This window comes from Mya arenaria, chromosome 7 (genome assembly GCF_026914265.1).
Source record: "Mya arenaria isolate MELC-2E11 chromosome 7, ASM2691426v1".
Lineage (NCBI taxonomy): Eukaryota > Metazoa > Mollusca > Bivalvia > Myida > Myidae > Mya > Mya arenaria.
In genome coordinates, this window is record NC_069128.1 from 54,704,356 (window position 1) to 54,717,428 (window position 13,073).

Below are 13,073 nucleotides of genomic sequence, written 5' to 3' on the forward strand. Positions count from 1 at the left end.
TTATTATAGTCATTACTCATTAGATAATATCATATAAAACTGTTTGTAAGGTATGTTCCTGTGGTGTGCCCCGAACCACGCATACCGTATGTACGGGGATAATAAAGGTAAACACGGATTTTTTTAAAAAAAATCCGATATTGATATGAGATTGGGGCCTCTGATGACGAATTACATGACATCTAATGGAAGCCATTGCGCTATAATTTCCTGATTGACCGCGATCGGATATGTTCTACAGACTGAGCGTGTCGGTGACGACGTTGTCAGAAGTTTGCCATAATTCCATGATTTTATTGAGAATGGTTTTGAACGATTTGGATTTAATAACTGCCCTTTTAACACGAGAATATATTTCTAATGTTTAGAATCTGTTTTCCATTTAGCTTTGCCAAAATGTTTTCAAAAAGTCATCTGAATCGAAAATTATTGCAGTGTAGACGTTATCTAGATGTACATGTATACGCTTTTAGTTTGTTATTCTATAACAAAATACGTTTATTTGCGAAAACGATATGACACGATATTCGTTGAACCTTAGTTTCTAAACATTTAGAAATAAGGCAAAGAGTGACAGGGATGTAGTCATGTTATTGCTGATAAGTAGAATAGGAAATACACAAACGTAATCTTCTACTAAACTACCATTACAACATCCACGATGTGTCCGACAGAATATTTAAACAAAAGTGAAAACTCCAAGGAGATAGATGCTTCATTCTTAAATATACTGTAGTCGGTAGCTTCGAAAGGAAGTGTACTGAAACATTAATACTTTATATGAAAGATAACCCTTGACAGCTTCTGATTACTTTCTATGTCATATGTTAATAAATTATTCTATTAGTTGAAACCATTGTGTAAGTTGTTTCTGCTTACAAAATATAACAGTAAGAAAGTTGGTCAAAAGGTTAAGTCACCCTTAAACCTTGATATTTGTTTGCAAATTTATATTGATATTTGTCATGTTGATCACGTGTACCAAGTTTCAGATAAACCCAAATTAACTGACTGCCTGCTTTAAGGACAAGTAACTTAAAATACATTGCCGAAATTGACAAAAGCGATTGAAACAACCGAGACAAGCCCAGTAGCCTAACCGACATCAAGATCCTGTTGAAAAAAAAAGATACTAGCAATTAGGCACCCAGAGGAGCTCAATGTATGTGTAATGACACCGGAAATATCAGCCACTCTCCATCAGACTCAATGAGCGTTTGTATGGTTGTTAGCCGTCGTTATAGTCATCTCTTTATAACAGTTACTGGTGCTCTAATATACCACACAGATTGTTAAGTTTGTTTCAATGTACACAAAAGTACATAACATGATATTATTCATGAGTCTGATGCCAGAATCACCTAGTGACAAAACAATATAGAAGCTTTTGGTACATTATGGCATTGATACGAGCACATATGCCCTATCGCCTCTCATCTATTCCTGTCTTTGTTCCAATTGTATGCAAGGTGACACTAAGATAAGGCATTGTTCATAATAGTTAATTATGGGGGCTTTCTTTAAGATAGTTAACATATTGAACTAAATAACTTTAAAAGAACGAAACATGAACTCGCTCCGGACTCATTTGAACCTTTAGTATTTATACGTGTATGTACATATCAAGCGGCAAAAACGACAAAAACAAAAGGGTTTTACGTAAATGTTAGAGTTCATTTTGGCGATGTACCAGAAATGGAGCGAGCGTAGCGAGAAAATAATAGAAGAAGAAGATCTAACGTATATGTCTTTTATTTGTTTGAATGTTGGCGCATTTATATTTTAAATGTGAAATATGTAGTTGTAAATACGATTCGATTGCTGATTTCACATCTATTTTAAATAAGCGTTCATAACGTAATATGCACTTATCTAGGGACGAACACGGAAAGGTTGTAAGTGATGTTAAAGATAGCAACATAAGTAACCGTTCCTTGTAAAATTTGGTAATTATAGTTTAAATATTATATATTTTACAACGATTGTGAAGAAAGCTATGATAGCTTATACTGGCACGATGTTGCGCGGCGAGAGTGTGGTCTTGTGTTGTGTTGGAGTACCCGGAGAAAACCAACTTGTCCGGCTTGGTGACCACTAACCAAACTCATATGCGCAGAAGATCTGTAATTATAGACAGATGAGCATTACCTTTTGAAAAAACACTGCACAGTTTTGTACAAAATTTGCTACTGTATTTATAAAACATACTTCATCAGTGAAAGGAGAGCAAAACACATTGTTATTTTGAAATATTTATTTTATGATTTGCTCACTATACAGACGTTCTTAAAAAAAATATGAATGTTTGTTTTCTGAATGAGTTTATTAACAACATTGTTTAGCAATATATATCTATGTCAATTTTATGGATAATTATATATGTATATCTGGACGATTGTGTATGTTTTGTAAAAAAATAAATGGACTGTGAGTTATTGCAGTTCCAAAGAAAAAAAAATACACAGTAGGACCATAGCTTCACAGAAGGACCATTCCGTCCCAATAGGACCATAGCTTCACACACGCATGTAAGATCATGACCTCATTTTGGCCGTGTTGACGATAGACAGAGATATCTTTGAACATCGGGTTGATCATCTTTATCATAAATCAAACTTGACTTCGCCGTTGAATTTAAGTTTGTTTTTCATAACACTTTGAAGTCGTGAAGTCTAGGTTAAGTCTGGTTGTCGTCGAAAATTTGCACATTGTACATAAGTCATCGTGTATACAAGAAGTTAATATGAATACTCTGTTAAACTGTGGTTATGACCTAATTCTACACTAAAGCTTTGTAACTAGTCTAGTCTAAGTAGAGATTAACGCTAATAAAAAATAAAAGGCGAGGGAAACTAAATTCATAGTTATTCTTAGTTCTATATCTTTTTTACAATGGCACCTCACTATAACTTTTCATGTTAAACTGGACGTATTTTGAACAGTATATTTTGGATCTGAGATAACGTTTATTAAAAGAGCAGGGATTTGATATATTCTACTGTAAGTGACGTGGATAAGGGATCTGTACAATTATGACCGGTTCGTAATAATAATAATATAATGAAACTGTTTACTGATGTTAATAATTTGGATTGCTACTATTTTGGCGAAGGCCGTTGGCAGACTTAATCTTTAGTAATATAAAGTAAATACTAACATAAAAGCGCATAAAACAGCCTTTCTGGCGATTGCGCATGTGCGAATCGATAAAAACTCGTTTTTCATTAATGGAATTTTGCTATATTCTTTAACACTTTATGACCAAATTGCTAAAATGCTGTTTTCAGGATTCGGTCCATTGTTATGGCTGTCGATTGCCGCTTGTCTTCAACAAGCAGGTATGTTTTTCAATCATTTTGACAAGGATTTTAAAGTTATTTTTAATCACCAACATTTTTAACCGCCTAGGTTTGTTAGGTGAAAATATAGTAGAAGAAAAAAGTTCAGTTGGTCAAAGAAAAAGTTATTAATATTAAGGATTTAGACGATTAGAGAAAACACCACCGACCAACGTATCAGTGTAGAACATTAATAGGAAAACAATGCATTTGCTGGTCGTAACCTGCTCGCCGCTACAATGGTAAAGTAATGCAAATGAGATTGTCAAACAAATGCATTAATAGAGAGGCTTGTCAATTACATACTTAAAGTGTGTTAAATTCCAGTATCGAAAACGATAGACCGTATATCATAATGTTAATAAAGAACTGTGTCCTAAATATAAGTATAACATGGCATACACCTAGGCCGCTAACGTTACGCCGGTAGTGGGTCAAAGGCTACTTATCAGCTAAGCCGCTAAATTTGCAACGGGAGTGCGTCAGTGGGCTCAATAAAAGCTCCAATCAGCAAGGACACTAACGTTACGCCGGTTGTGAGTCAGTGGGTTAAATACAAGCCCCATTCAGCTAGGACGCTAACGTTACGCCGTTTGTGCGTCGGTGGGTTAAATACAAGCTCCAATCAGATAGGACGTTAACGATACCGGTTATGGGTCAGTGGGTTTAACATTAGCTCCAATAGGCTAAGACGCTAACGTTACACCGGTTGTGGGTCAGTGGGCTAAATACAAGCTGCAATCAGATAGGACGCTAACGTTACATCGGTTGTCTTTTTAACACTACATATCAGCAAAGCCGCAAGCCAACTTAACTCTGTCAAAAGAAAAACATGACCGCTTTGTTAAATCTGAGAAGCCACCGGTAGACAATATGTCATTAGACCGCCTATTCTGCTTGTGTGTCTTGTCACTACGGTCATTCCGCTAAGTGGACAGTCCGCGAAAGTAATCCTCGCTGTGTGTCGCACAATCTGCACACCGCATGTTCGCTGTTTAATCCTGCGAGGCTATTCATTCCTTACCGTTAGGGTTTCCGACAGCTACGTCTACCCTGATATTACCATAGACTAGTCCTAAGCCAAGTTACTTCAACCCGCTGACTTCTTGCTGTAGGGCATCAGGTGTCTTTATGCATCGGGGTACCAGACCACTACGTGCGCGACGTTTATCTGCCAGACTGCTAACTTCTAACGACAACGCGTAAACGTTTGCATTCTAACTACACCTTGCGAGACTGCAACTTCGAGCAATCCCAACTTTTACTGTGCTAGGCGCTTCAGTAACGCCACAAGGGCATCAGGCTGCTGGGCCGCTAATCACACTTCTTGTGCTGAATGTTCGTGACTAGACATCCATGCCGTCATATGCCAGGCCGCCTCCTTCATGCCACATGTGCAAAACGGCCTTATCTAACTCCGGTTTGGTCCAGGGCACTTACAACATGGTACATATGCAACATGCTGCTTAACTGTCGCCGATATGGTGCCATGTCTCTGCTTTCATGAAGTCACGATATGGGCTGAATTACACGTCGCTTGTCCGCTTTACTTTGCCTTTGCCATGTATCGCTTTCTCCTCCCAGCTACATTGTTAGTTCGTTAATGCATATAATCCTTGTGTTCTACAAGGGCTTTTACTGTACATAACTCTGATCGAGTGCCAGGCACACTGCTAGGACACAAGGGCACTTATTGTATCATAACTATTATCAAGTCGCAAGAACACTGTTAGAACACAAGGGCGTTTACTGTATCAAACTCTGATCAAGTCCGAAAAACACTGAAGAACACAAGGGCACTCACTGTATTTTAACTCTGATCGATTGCCAGGCACATTGTTAGAACACAAGGTCACTTACTGTATAATAACTCTAATCAAGTCGCAAGAACGCTGTTAGAACACAAGGGCACTTACTGCATCATAACTCTGATTCAGTGCCAGGCACACTGTTTGAACACAAGGTCACTTACTGTATAATAACTCTGATCAAGTGGCTGGAACACTGTTAGAACACCTGGGCCCTCATTGTATTTTAACTCTGATCAAGTGGCTGGAACACTGTTCAAACACAAGGGCACTTACTGTATTTTAACTCTGATCAAGTGGCCGGAACATTGTTAGAACACATGGGCACTTACTGTATTATAACTCTGATCGAGTGCCAGGCACACTGCCAGGACACAAGGGCAGTTACTGTATCATAACTCTGATCAAGTGGCAAGAACACTGTTTGAACACAAGGGCACTTACTGTATCATAACTCTGATCAAGTCGCAAGAACACTGTTAGAACACAAGGGCACTTACTGTATCATAACCGTAATCAAGTTGCAAGAACACTTTTAAAACACAAGGGCATTTACTGTATTATAACTCTGATCGAGTGCCAGGCACACTGCTAGGACACAAGGGCATTTACTGTATCATAACTCTGATTGATTGCCTGGCACACTGCTAGGACACAAGGGCACTTACTGTATTATACCTCTGATCGAGTGCCAGGCACACTGCTAGGACACAAGGGCACTTACTGTATTATACCTCTGATCGAGTGCCAGGCACAATGCTAAGACACAAGGGCACTTACTGTATTATAACTCTGATCGAGTGCCAGGCACACTGCCAGGACACAAGGGCACTTATTGTATTATAACTCTGATCGAGTGCCAGGCACACTGCTAGGACACAAGGGCACTTACTGTATTATACCTCTGATCGAGTGCCAGGCACATTGCTAGAACACAAGGGCACTTACTGTATTATACCTCTGATCGAGTGCCAGGCACATTGCTAGGACACAAGGGCACTTACTGTATTATAACTCTGATCGAGTGTCAGGCACACTGCTAGGACACAAGGGCACTTACTGTATTATACCTCTGATCGAGTGCCAGGCACATTGCTAGGACACAAGGGCACTTACTGTATTATAACTCTGATCGAGTGTCAGGCACACTGCTAGGACACAAGGGCACTTACTGTATTATAACTCTGATCGAGTGCCAGGCACACTGCCAGGACACAAGGGCACTTATTGTATTATAACTCTGATCGAGTGTCAGGCACACTGCTAGGACACAAGGGCACTTACTGTATTATACCTCTGATCGAGTGCCAGGCACATTGCTAGGACACAAGGGCACTTACTGGCAGGCATACTGATCGAATACAATGATACTTACTGTATGTGCTTGGATACCAGGCCACTAATATTACTCTTCAAATGGCAGGCACACTGTTAGAACACAAGGGGACTAACTGCATCATTACTCTGATCAAGGGCCAGGCACACTGCATGAACACAAGGTCAATAAGTGTATGTGCTGGTTACCAGGCCGCTCATATAACTCTTATCATGTGGCAAACACATTGCTAGAACACACGGACACTAATTGTGTGTGCTGGTTACCAGGCCGCTCATAACTCCTGTCAAGTGGCAGGCACATTGCTAGAACACACGGACACTAATTGTGTGTGCTGGTTACCAGGCCGCTCATAACTCCTGTCATGTGGCAGGCATATTGCTAGAACACACGGACACTAATTGTGTGTGCTGGTTACCAGGCTGCTCATAACTACTGTCATGTGGCAGGCACATTGCTAGAACACACGGACACTAATTGTGTGTCCTGGTTACCAGGCCGCTCATAACTCCTGTCATGTGGCAGGCTCATTGCTAGAACACACGGACACTAATTGTGTCTGCTGGTTACCAGGCCGCTCATAACTCCTGTCATGTGGCAGGCAAATTGCTAGAACACACGGACACTAATTGTGTGTGCTGGTTACCAGGCCGCTCATAACTCCTGTCATGTGGCAGGCACATTGCTAGAACACACGGACACTAATTGTGTGTCCTGGTTACCAGGCCGCTCATAACTCCTGTCATGTGGCAGGCTCATTGCTAGAACACACGGACACTAATTGTGTCTGCTGGTTACCAGGCCGCTCATATAACTCTTATTATGTGGCAAACACATTGCTAGAACACACGGACACTAATTGTGTGTGCTGGTTACCAGGCCGCTCATAACTCCTGTCAAGTGGCAGGCACACTGTTAGAACACACGGACACTAACTGTATGTGCTAAGCTTCTAGATTGCTAACTAGACATAAATACATTACAGGCGCATTGGAATGTTTAGAATGCATTGATGTCGCTGAACCGAATTTGTGCAATGACACTTTAGTATGTGCTTCTGGTGAGGTAGGTATTAGTATGAAGTACCTTTAAACACTTTTATATCTTGAGATCTATGTGTCTGTTTATTTTATGTTAAAAAGTAGTTAATATTAATACATTGGATTTTTCATTCAATCAGTATACATACATGTACGCGATTGAAATTTTATATTTGTGATTATATGAAAGTATTATTGATGAAAGCAACGGATTCTTTCCTTTTAGTCTTGTTATGTACAAACGAGACAGACATCACCTGTCACGCGATATCAAATGGGCTGCCAAAACAATCAGGTATTAGCGTACCAGCATTAGAAAAACGCTTCCATACTTTTCAACGATTAGACATAAAGTTACAACTAGAACAAATTGAAAAAAGAACACGTTATCTAAAAAACTGATGTGTAATCATTGTAAATATAATTAAACATTGTGTTGCATTCATTCTACCATATTATCAATACTGTATATTGTAAAAAAAACCCAGATCATTCAAAGGGTTTAATTTTTAAGATAAATTAAGACCTTGCCCTGGAATAAGTCGTGTTTTCGATTAAACAATTAAGTATGTCATGGTCTCAGCAAGCATTAAAGGGACTGTAAACCAGTTTTTTTCTGTAATGAATCTCAGGACAATCATTTAATAAAATGTTTTACTCTTTGATATCATAATTGTAAAAAAATACCAAAATGTAAAAAAAAAAACGAGTCGGAGACCGAGTTCGACCCATTGTCGCCAAAATTGCAGTCCAGTATTGTATCCACTGTGCTACGAAAGTTTTTCATGAACGGTTGGAATATTTAAGCTATATCTCTAACTTGGTAATATCACGTGATAACATCGACTAGCCAATCGCGCATAAGGAATGATTTCTACTAGGTAGAAATCATCTAGTAATCTTCTTAAATGGGAAAAAACCAAAAACTGTGAAAAAAATATTAGTTGTAAACTATGTGGTACTTCAGTTAGTTTAAATGCATTGTACGCATCGATAGCAAGTTTAAGTATGTTTTCGACAATTTACATTTTTTTTCGCGTTTTCATCATACGGAGTACAGACCCTTTAATAGTTTTAGAATACTCAAAATTAACCCATTGATTTATCCATGACATAACTCTGATACTTTCCTATGGATTGCTTTTCCACACATTCAGTGTTTAACGTAATACTAGTAAATGACTTATTCTGAAATGATACATTAAACACAGAAATATTAAACACGATTTAATACAGTTGTGCACAAGCAGCAATCTACATGGAGGAGCAGAGATTGTCGGACGGGCTATAAACACTCGCCAAGTGACCGGTTGCCACGAATGCTGCTTGACTGACGAATGCAATGGAAGACTTTGTGATCACGAAAAACGTAATTACAATCAAACTCAAAGGAAAACCCCAGAAGGAATTCAATTGTCAAGGCATTATTTTCTGGCAATTTGAATTTCAGGACACGCCTCTAAGTATGATATCCATATGATCCATAAACGACAGAAAACTGAAGACCTAAACATACTCCTGTATTTTCATTTTTAACATTTTTAATTTTACCTTTTAAACGAATATTAGCAATTCATTGAAATGTTTATGCCATAAACTTAATTATTTTAATCTTAAAACGCTACTTACGCGGGTACTTATACTGACATCCAACATACATGTGAACTTCCATAAAGGTCCGTGTTCCATATAGTCTCTGCTGTCCTAATATGAATGATGCTGTACCTGTTTTCAGCGACCGCTTGCATTGATTCGGAGACCGTGGACTGCGCACTTCTAAATTCACTGTTGAGCGTATGTGCTGACGTGGACCACGCAAAGACGATATGTCCAAAGTATTGTGGACTTTGCAACCTTGGTATTGTTAAATATTACGTTAGAAGTTAATTTTATTCATTTATTTATTTTAATGACGTCACAAAAAATAGTATTCTGAATCGCGGAATAGGAAATTTCTGCACATGCCGATTCTGAACCTTGAAATCATGCCTCTGTTCATGCCTTCTGGCTTCGCATTCCAGTAAAACCGCAATCATGCGGGCTTTAACGCTAGTGAAAACGTGTATAACTCATCAAATATACTGTGTCTTGAAAACTAGTATGCCTTGCTATGGGAAACAGAGCGATGAAATTAAAACGTTGCTGTTTGCTTCAAAAAGAATAATGTGGTGAACACCTCTGTTTATATCACAAGTTGATGGAAACTGGGCTGACTGGTCTAGCTGGGGTCAATGTGACGTCACATGCGAAAATGGGACACAATTGCGTACACGCACCTGCACTAATCCAGAACCGAGAGATGGCGGTGCGGAGTGTGTAGGTTCAGGGAATGAGACAACAGTCTGCGTCAGGGAACTATGCCCTGGTGAGTTTGAATTTTTTACGTATTGGTATTTCTCATCACATTCATATCAGGACATACATAGTTCTAGTAGCACATATAAAGAAGTGGACAATTAACATTAACAATATAGAAAGTCGAACCTTTTAACAAATGTTCATTGGTTTTGCTCTTCACACGTATATGACGATATGTTTACCAGTTCATGGCGGATGGAGCGTTTGGAATCATTGGAGTCCTTGTTCTGTGTCTTGCGATGCAGGACTTGCTACCCGTCAGAGGAATTGCAATAATCCTAAGCCGGATAGATGTGGTGACCACTGCTTCGGGGATACAATTGAATCAAGGATATGCATGCAAAGACCGTGTGCTGGTATGGGCAACAACTACTAGTACTTTCGTAACAGGTTTTAAGCAAACATTATCGGAACGTCATACCAATCAATATGTTATAATACAACACACAAAGACAACCTATGTACTTACTACTTCGTATAAGATAGCTCAGGGTCGATTTCATTCATTGGAAATTGGTGAATGCCTGCGTAGGCCAGTCACATAAATAGGCTCATTAGGGTCATTGCAAATCAAAGGGAACAGACTAAAAACAAAAAACGTTGATCTGACCGGATAATTACCGTTAATGAAACGGAAAAAGTTACTATTCTGATTTACTTTCTGAGATAAAAAGGTTGTGCATTATGAAACGCTAAATCAACTACTGTTGAAGTAAGCCTGACCCTCTTTACAGTGGTGTAGGACAATGATGAACCTGTGACTGACCCTCTTGACAGTGTCGTACGACAATTTTAAACCTGATGAAGTCAGCTGTTGTTCTATACTTCACAGTTTTAACGACAGTGATCTGAAATCTTGTTCAAGGTTGTTGTTTTGTCGATAAAGTATCATTTAGGAATGTATGAAAAATTATTATTTTACAAATGAGTCTTCTTCACCTCTATCTTATTTATGTTAGATATAACCATATTTGTCTGTTAAGACGGTGGCTGGTCACAATGGTCGCCTTGGGGTGTATGTGAGGGGAGACAACTTGTGCGAAACCGCAGCTGCAACAACCCAGAACCATCCATGTTCGGCAAGCAGTGTGCAGGAACAGATATGCAAACTAAACCATGTTCAGGTATATTATTTATACCTTTATCTGTTTGACTTTTCCAACATTATAGAAAATATAAAAGTTGGCTTACGTTTTGAAAATGTTTTAATTGTTGTATAAGAGACTTGCATTGAAGCATACGCAGAACAAGGGCGTTTTGAAGATACGATCTCTCATTCTTTTTCACGGGGATATAAATCAACGATTATGTTATGGAAATGCATGGGCAATAAACAGACCGCTTTTGATATGAAGTAGTTTAATGTTTTAACGTGCGCGCGCACACACATACACACCCATAAGCTACTATTTGATTACTTTCAGGTGGTTTGGTGTACTTCAATGCCCATGGCCATAGTCTGTATCAGACAAATTATTTGACATGCCCTATTGTTGTTGACAATGTCGGCCACGGTTATCATAGCAACAACGGCTCCTTTGTCGCGCCGGTCGAAGGACAGTTTTTCTTTTCTGCTCAGATATGTACAAGCAATGGACAAACCGTAGATGTCCAACTGCGCCATGTTCCGTTGTCTGGGTCTGAACTAGCGATAGCTGGCAACATAGCACATGGATCTGGGGACTACGACTGTGCTACTGCTTCTGCTCCCGTGCTCTTGCGTACCGGCGACCAAGTCAGAGTCTACACGTCAGCGGCAGACAAAATCCCGCTATTCGACGATCCGACAACGTTCTGGACATCATTCAATGGGGTTTTAATTCAATAGATATATAACTAAGGAACTAAATTGATGCCTAGTACATAGGTGTATCGTTAATAATCTGTTATTTAATTTTCCTTAAAAGGGACTGTACATTAGATTGGCACAAAAAATAGTGTTTTTCTGTAACGAATCTTAGGAGAATTATTTAATAGAATGTGTTACGCTTTGATATCATAATTGTAAAAAAAGTACCAAAATGTGGGAAAAAATGTGTCGGTTACCGGGTTCGAACCCGTGTCGCCAAAATTGAAGTCCAGTGTAGTATCCACTGTGCTAAGAAGGCTAACTCCAAACGAGTGGTATATTTAAGCTATATACTTAACTTGGTTATATCACGTTATAACATCGACTAGCCAATCATGCATAAGGAATGAATTCTACTAGGTAGACATACCCAGTAATCTTTTTTCTAATGGAAAAATACCAAATAACTGCTAAACTTAATCAAATTGTAAACTATGTGGTACTTTAGTTAGTAAGTTTCAATGCATTGTACACATTAATATCAATTTTTGTCAGTTTTCGACAATTTTCTTTTTTTCTTGCAAATTGATCATCTGGTGCACAGTTGCTTTAACGCCTACGAAGAAATTCAAGATTTTTATACGTCAACTTGTTTTATGATACTGATGTTTGTTACATAATTCTTTAGCTTAATTAAGATATCAACAAACTGGGGGATAACAAAAGATAATGCTTGCAAGTATCAAACAAATACGATATTTTATTGAATAAGTGCACACATATTTCAATATAGTCATTTGAAGTGTCAATATGTTTTACAGCCAACACTAACAATAAACACTACATTTGTATTTCAATCTTTCATTAACTCTATATTGTACAGTACATGCTCTGCAAATTTTTTTCCCTGAATATTAATAACAGTGATAGTACTATTTTTATATTATTTTTAAATATATCATATGCTAAATGTTATTACATAAAGATACATTTAATTCGAAAACATGATAATTGTCACATGTACAAGAAACATTGTTGTGGATATTTATATTTGTTAACGACTCCACCAAGATATTTATAATGTGACTGAATAACCCTGCTGTCTATATGACTGTTCAAGGTGTTTGTATGTTTGAGTGCTTTAGTTGTTCGTATTTGTTTAGAATTGGAACTACTTTAATTTATCTCAAAAATGTTTCACATGTCATTGTTATAAATGTTTGAGGTACAATCCTTTGGAAGAATAAAACAACAAAAATGTTGCCTGCATGTTTGGTGTGTTTTTGAATTGCTGACTGCAGGCATAAAAAAGTCGACTTGTTATGTAGGAGAACTTAAATCAACAATACAATGTAAACTTCAGGGAGAAGCCCTAAATTTAAACATACAGCAAGCAGTAAAACA

General features: G+C 38.3%; 1 protein-coding gene across 1 annotated transcript; it reads left to right on the forward strand.

The window, feature by feature from the left end:
- The first annotated feature begins 3,030 nt into the window (after positions 1 to 3,030).
- On the forward strand, positions 3,031 to 12,587 carry LOC128239956 (coadhesin-like). The gene is made up of 10 exons (XM_052956420.1): positions 3,031 to 3,039; positions 3,288 to 3,338; positions 7,468 to 7,547; positions 7,749 to 7,817; positions 8,759 to 8,891; positions 9,258 to 9,380; positions 9,717 to 9,887; positions 10,066 to 10,236; positions 10,864 to 11,004; positions 11,305 to 12,587. Exons 1-10 carry the CDS (start codon positions 3,033 to 3,035, stop codon positions 11,706 to 11,708), a joined length of 1,350 nt encoding a protein of 449 aa, XP_052812380.1. The 5' UTR covers positions 3,031 to 3,032; the 3' UTR covers positions 11,709 to 12,587.
- Positions 12,588 to 13,073: the final 486 nt, after the last annotated feature.

What these genes read in the sequence shown, in the direction of transcription:
- LOC128239956 (XM_052956420.1), top strand. An exon ending in TGGGCTGCCAAAACAATCAG is followed by an intron (nt 7,818 to 8,758) that starts GTATTAGCGTAC and finishes GATTTAATACAG; the next exon opens with TTGTGCACAAGCAGCAATCT. An exon ending in GCAAACTAAACCATGTTCAG is followed by an intron (nt 11,005 to 11,304) that starts GTATATTATTTA and finishes GATTACTTTCAG; the next exon opens with GTGGTTTGGTGTACTTCAAT.